Genomic DNA, 6,933 nt, shown 5'->3' with positions numbered 1-6,933 from the left:
TGAATTTTACCAGCACAACTTTACTCCTTTTACGGCGTTGCCTTGTTGACAGCAACACATTTACATTTCTCTACTCCAGTTACAGCGGAGTGTCTAGTTGTTCCTAGCATTGTAGAGGAGCAACGAATAAAAAGGGGGATTTGTTTCTTTTTATTGATTTTTAGTTGCTTTCCCCTTTAAAACAAGGACCTCAACAGCTCCGTGTGCGTGTGTTTTTAAATCAGGCAAAGCAAACGAAAGCCTTTGTTCGGTGAAATTTGGAATATTATCCAACAATGACTTATGATGGAATGATGTTTAGACATCTGATTAGCCGTGATTAGCAGTCAAGCGGCAGCGGGGACACGCTGCTGTTTTGAATCTGTTTCTCCCCCAATTCTTGACTTGGAGGAAATAAAAGTGAAACGGAAATCAATCATTCAGCAAATGCATTGCGTGCCTGACGTTGTTCCACCCGCAACTGACACGCACGCGCTTGAATGATGTGGCATTGAAAAATGAACTGGCGAAACCCCGACTCTTATCAAAAGCAAAACACTAACCCTCTTGGACAACTCAGAAAAAATGTGGAATAATAATTAGAACGAAACATTTCGGAACGATGATTAAAAAACGAACGACACGGCACTAAGAAACCGTCACGGTCAAATATTCTTATTTTGAGTGTGTGTTTGTGTGTTCTCTTTTTTTAGTAAATATAATTACGTCTTTTACGTGGGCCTGCAATAAAGCGGCAAACTTGAAGTTCGCGTGCCCTTGTATTCTTCCTCCCTCCGCTTCTTACACACTAAACTCGTACGCTCACACGGTCTGGATGGTTATCGTTACACACTCCGATATACTTGCTGCTGCCCCGTCAGCTTGGGGAACAGATTGGGCAGAAAGTTGGCCAACGGACCCTGCCCAACAGGGAGCCCAGCGAACGATCCGCTAATGCTAAACGAAAGCGGCCCAGTCGCGGACGAGCTTGCCGAAGAGCTGCTAGACGATGCACCGCCACCGCCAGCACCTGACGAAGCGCCACTGGTAGCTCCGCTGAAGCCACCGTTAAGCCCTTGGTTAAACGAAGACGACTGGCTGGAGGACGAAGAACCCGTCAGCCCGCCCGGTCCAGTGAACGTGTTGGACATGGTGTTACTGTGCGAGCCCGACACCGAACCGTCCTTGTTCGTCTGCAAGCTCTGGCTGGAGGCAGTGTTCTTGTTACCCTGCACCCCGTTCTCGAAGAACGTTTCCGAGTTGGTCTGCGCATTGCTGGACGATTGGCCGAACTGGTTCTGCACGACCGAGGACGAGCCCGCATTGGCCTGCTCCTTGTACTTATCCTTCTCCCGGATCGACATCGTGTTCGCGTTCGAGTTGGACAGCTGCAGGTTGCCATTCTTGTCAAAGTTTGCCGACTGGCTGTTGGCCTGATTCTGGCTGCCGGAACCGTGCGCCGTCTGGAAGCTTTGCTGCTGCGTGTTGGCCGCGCTCAGCTGCCCGGACGACCCGTCGACCGCCACATTGCCCGACGTGCTGCCGGCCGCATTCTGGTTGAAGATTCCGTGCTGGTTTTGGACGGTTTGCGACTGGCTGTTGGATCCGCTGCTCTGCTCGAACCCGTTCGCCACGTTCTGCGCTTGACTGTGGGAGCCGGCATTCGAGCCGCTGGCTGCTGGTGGACGCACTTGCGGGGGCGCTGTTGGCCGCGGCTTGTAGTTGGCGAAACGATCCTCATCCTCATCCTCCGGGAAGAAGATAGCATCGGAGTTACGGCGCACACGGCCGGCTGGCGGTGGCGTTACACCGAGCGTTTCGTACGTCCAGTACATGCCGTCCTGTCCAAGGTTTTGTAGATTCAGCTCAGGTGTTTTCGTATCTTGTGGTGTTGGCGGATTTTGGGGCGGTGACGGCGGTGGTGGCTGGGGTGGATTGTTTGGAGCTTGCTGAGGGAACTGTGGTGACTGCTGTGTCGGTTGCTGCGGCCGTGGAGGTCGTCCCGGGGCGAAGAAGTTCGGGAAACCGGCGCCCTGTTGCTGGCCCGCATTCAGCGCACCCTGCGCAATGGTGCCGGCCGAGTTGACGGCCGTATTTACCAGGCCACCGATTTGGTTGAACAGATTCGGGAAAAACTGTCGCTTGGCGCGTGGCTTCGGCTCTTCGAACTCGCCGCGTATGTCAATGTCATACACGGGGTTCTTTTCGTCCTCCTCGCCCTCCGGTGGGACGCTCTCTTTCGGGACCGGTGGTGGCGGTGGCACCGGTGGAGGATTGCCTGCTGGTGGTGGTGGAGGAGGTGGTGGTGCTACCGGAGGAACATTGTTCGATGACCAGTTATTGTCCGATGGTGGAGATAGTGGTGGTGGAGGTGGTGGAGGTGCCACTGGAGGAAGATTGTTGCCACTGGACGGTGGTGGAGGTGGCGGAGGTGCCACTGGAGGTGGTGGTGGAGGAGCTACTGGTGGAACCTTGTTGTCAGATGGTGGGACAGGATTCACACGTGGCGGATTAGGATCAACTGCTGCTGGTGGTGGTGGAGTTGGCTGCGGTGCCGGTGGAATTACTGGAAGTCCTGCCGGTGGTTGGGTCGGAGGGACTGGCTTTACTGGGGCTGGCTTGGTGGGAGCACCCGGTGCCGTCGGTTGATATCCACCTTGATGTGGCCAATCTCCGTGCTGCGGGCGACCACCTTGAGACCAATCGCCACCGTGCGGCTTCTTATTATCCTGGAAACCGTTCGGTGGAGGACCGTGATGATGATGATCATGACCATGACCATAACCATGACCATGACCATGACCATGACCATGACCATGATCATGATGTCCTGGAGGAAATCCACCAGGCTGACCGGGAGGAAATCCACCCTGTTGACCTGGTGGCACAAACCCAAACGAACCGGATGCACCTGGCAATCCAAACTGTCCAAAATTGCCGGCATACGCACCGGTACCCACTGCTCCTCCACTGCCAGGCATGAACATTCCGGGCAAGAATCCAAATCCGGCACCGAACGGACGCGACACGGCATTCAACGTTTGCCCGATCTGTTTGTTAACGCTATCAAATACGGCGGCCGTATTCTTCGTCACCACCTCAAACAGGTTAGGCTGTGCGCCTAACCCATACTGCTGCTGCTGCGTGCCGTAGTATGGGTTGTATCCAAAACCGGCTCCAACGCCCGCTAGCGCTCCCTGCTGCCCCTGTCTGTATCCGTAGCCGCGCGCCTGATCTTCATCCAGTCCGCCGTTATCTTGCTGTCCGTAGCGACGTTGACCGTTAGCACCTACAAGCAGAGTGGAGAAAACAGACGCACGCAAATTATTACACAAACGCGCAGCAGAAGAGTGTCGCCTTTTTTAAGCCATGAACTTTGTTGCGCTTCTAGAACATTTCAGGTGCACGTAGTGCACACGCAATCACCGAAAATTCGCACACGTACCTGGATATTCGGTCGAGAGTAGTAACAACGCACACAAAACAACCGTACGTAGCATCATCGTAGGTGAAGTGATGTCTGTGAAGCAAAGTGTATCATTTAGCACTGATATTAACACCTAGTTTTGGGGAACAGTTTTGCCTAAGCGCTACACACCACACCGCAGACGACGGCGACGACACCGCTGAAGAGAATTCACTCTGTCCGGAAGACGGTACCACGCAGAACTGATCACCTCTGCTAGATATCAACATCGCGCAGGTTTGTCCAAATCATCATCACCCTCCGCAGCCATGGGACGAGAGCGAGAACTGGTTTTTTTCCCTGCCCCATAATGCCAGTGCCAGTCCTCAGCGGCGGTTCTTCGACATTGAAATCAACAAAACAGCTCTCGGAACATTGATTTCGCATCGGTGTAGCACGCGCCAGGCGGAAGCGAGGCGCGAGACGTGTGCGTATGTCTTCGGTGTCTTCGCAGTGCCGCGCCAAAGCTGCGCAAAGAACTGGTTTCGCTTTTCGCGTTGTCTTCGCGCGTGTGCGCCCGCTCTCCTCACAGACACGAGCACCAAACTGTAGCGCCAAGGTTTCGATGACGCAGCCCTGGCGATCGGCGATCACTGCCGAGCGCGGTTACGGTTGTTTCGTGTGACAGGTTGTGGCTCTCCAAGCAGAACTGTAGTTGTGTGGGTTTGCGTTGCTACCGACCCCAAAACAACGACGTCGACGACGATAACGAATTGTGATGGGGGCCAACCCCAGGTATCGATGGGGGGGAATCCCAAGGCATCCGTCGGTCCGGCAAGGTTTTGCAATGCCAAGGCAGCGCCGCTACAGCTCGCATTATAGTAACGGTCTCCGAGCGAAGCAGCGCAAACGTTTGTCACCCGTGGGAAGGAAGCGATTGGCGACACCATTGGAACCATTTTGGAATCAACATTTCTTGGTTGGATATCGCCGGGATGTTGGATTGGAAAAGCCCCACAACGTCACAAAGGAGAAAGCAGATTTTGGGAGCAGCTAAAGAACCTGAATGTCTGCAAAAGCAAAGAGAAGTAGAAGAAGTCAGCGACCCGTTTGACAGGATCTAGCAGATATGGTAAAATCCCAATTAGATCACTTGGTATTTACCCGACCCCTCTACGCATAGGCCTGTTAGCGTAGTAGAGCAGGATGGCACTGAAGGTACTCGAACGGGGAATTCCAACCGCGTTCCAACTCCACGAAACTTACTCACCCAATGGTCTCACACAATTGCACGCTGTGGATGTTAGCTGGAGCTAGTAGAAACGTGAACCGCTGCTCTCGTAAAAACCATTACTCTTTCATTGGGATCTTCGCCGCTTATCACCATGGGGTCAGGTTTTGCTCTCTCTCTCTCTCTCTCGCGTGGAGGGGAGAGCCATTGCCAACAATAACGCTGTGTGTACTTGCAGCTTTGCGTGTGGCTCAGTACACGATCGTAACTCGAGCCTGAAGCTGAGAACTGTAATCCCAGAGATGGACCACAAGCTAGTGAAATGTGTAGTGGCCGCGACAATCCTTGCCGCCGTGACGCTAGTGTCCGCACGGCCCACTTCCAGCGATGCCATCTACTTCCCGCCGGACGACCACGAGGAGCACTCGATGCCGGTGTTTGAACAGTCGGCCGCCTCCAACACGGGCACGCAGACGGTCGTCGGCAAGGATGGCAGTGTGCAGCAGCAAACGTTCGGCAGCAGCCAGTCGGCCAACATTGCGTCCGACCTGAGCAGTGGACAGCTGAGCGCAACCAACACGCAGCAGCAATCGTTCCAGTCCGGCGACAAGTACCAGAGCCAAAATGCAGCCCAAGGTCAGTCGGCCGCGTTCGACAAGGAGAAGCAGGCGCTGGCCAATGCCAACACCAACACGAACGTAGTGCAAGAAGGAGCGATGTTGCGGGAGCAAACGTCCGGTGGGGCGGGCTCATCGATCAAGACGGCACAGGGCAGCCAGGCCAGCCAGGCCCAGACGAACTCGGAATCGTTCAAGGAGCCGGGCAAGGAGGGAACCCGCACGACCGGATCGGCCCAGAGCCAACAGATCGGGATGGATGGGACGGGGTCAACGTCCAACGCGAATACCGGATCGGAGAAGATCGTACTAGCGGACGGGACGGTCATCACCAAGTCGTTCGGATCGTCATCAAGCTTTCAGGTTAGCGGCAACACGAAAGCGTCCTCGATGGCGCAAACATTTTCGCAGTCGTTCGGTGGATAACCGTGCAGTTCCTCTCAATGTTGCTCTGTGTCTAGGTTTATAGCTCTGTAATAAAGACGTGATTGTTAAGTGCAAGTTGAATGGTGCTTTATTTTTGGGGCCCAGCCGTCAATTTGAGGAGTGCGATTATCACCCAAGGTCTACTGCAAGGGTGATAGTGCAAGTACAAGAAATGAGGTCAGGAATAGCCAACCAAAACAACGTTCGACGCACGTCCAGGTCCCCCGTTTGGATGCGATTAAAGCGTCCTCACAAGGTTATCGTTAGCGAGCATGACTGTGTGTGTGTGTGTGTGTGTGGGGGTAATTCTTCGCACCGCGTGTGTACAGTAATATTTATTTTTATTTACGCTTGACAATCGGAATGTTCGATCCGGATTCCGTCTTCGTTGGTGAGAGTTTTTATACCCAGAAAACACATTGTTACATTCTGGATGATTTGTGGTGCCGAAAGCCTGATCGATCGGGTATTGTGGAGACTCCGCTGCCTGAATAAACAAAAAACCCGTGTGGTTCCCATTTAATACAGCCAAACAACAGTGCACCCGGGGTCACATGGAGTTAATCCCACTTCCAGTAGCAGCGAGGCTAGAGGGTAGTTTTTTGTTTTGTTTTAGTATTGGAAATGCTTCCTCTCCCTCATTTCGGAGCTCGTTTGTGGTTGCTCCGCTCAGCTGTCAGTTTAATCCTACTTCAAACTCGTGGGAGAGAGGAGAACCTTGGTAGTAAGACACACATCCTCTTCAAGAGGCGGTGGGTTGAGTGTCACGAAGCAGCATCTTTCCTCGACAAATCATGATGATGGAAATCGTTTCCAACTGTTTCACCCTTGGTACGGGATGGTGCTGCTGCCAGTATTTCTGGGGTCACGATTAGCCAGTTGACGTTTCGTTGACAAACGTCCTGCCCGTGCCCGTAGCGCCCGCGTACCATGGCAATTGAAGTCATTATTCCCCGGCTTCGATTACGAGCCTTCCGAGCTGAGCAATCCGCTGTAGTACAGAGTTTAAACAAGATTTGGTTTAACCTTCCCCCGAAAGTGAAGAAAAAAGTCCATCTTGAACCACTGTCGACAGCTCGGTTGACGCGCGCACTGCTATTCCGTACAGATGACAAGCCATCGACCATCTTCTGTGCGTCTCATTGTTTGTGGAGTGTTTGCCAAAGGGGTGCTTCGATGTGATGAGTGCTGCTGCGGTCTCATCATCGCACATTTCGGAAGCTAATCCGCTCCCGACAAGTGGTGTACAGACCGGTCTTTATCGTGGCGGTTGG

The 6,933-nt window shown here is 53.4% G+C and overlaps 1 protein-coding gene across 1 annotated transcript; it reads right to left on the bottom strand.

Moving 5' to 3' along the window:
* Positions 1-628: 628 nt before the first annotated feature.
* Positions 629-4,357, bottom strand: LOC121599334 (trithorax group protein osa-like). Its single transcript, XM_041927069.1, has 3 exons — positions 3,578-4,357; positions 3,425-3,499; positions 629-3,268 (listed from the first exon to the last, which is right to left on the bottom strand). Exons 2-3 carry the CDS (start codon positions 3,480-3,482, stop codon positions 825-827), a joined length of 2,502 nt encoding a protein of 833 aa, XP_041783003.1. The 5' UTR covers positions 3,483-3,499; positions 3,578-4,357; the 3' UTR covers positions 629-824.
* Positions 4,358-6,933: the final 2,576 nt, after the last annotated feature.

Source organism: Anopheles merus, chromosome 3L, assembly GCF_017562075.2.
Source record: "Anopheles merus strain MAF chromosome 3L, AmerM5.1, whole genome shotgun sequence".
NCBI lineage: Eukaryota > Metazoa > Arthropoda > Insecta > Diptera > Culicidae > Anopheles > Anopheles merus.
Note: the sequence above shows the minus strand (reverse complement) of the source record. Positions and strands in the feature narration are given on the sequence as shown.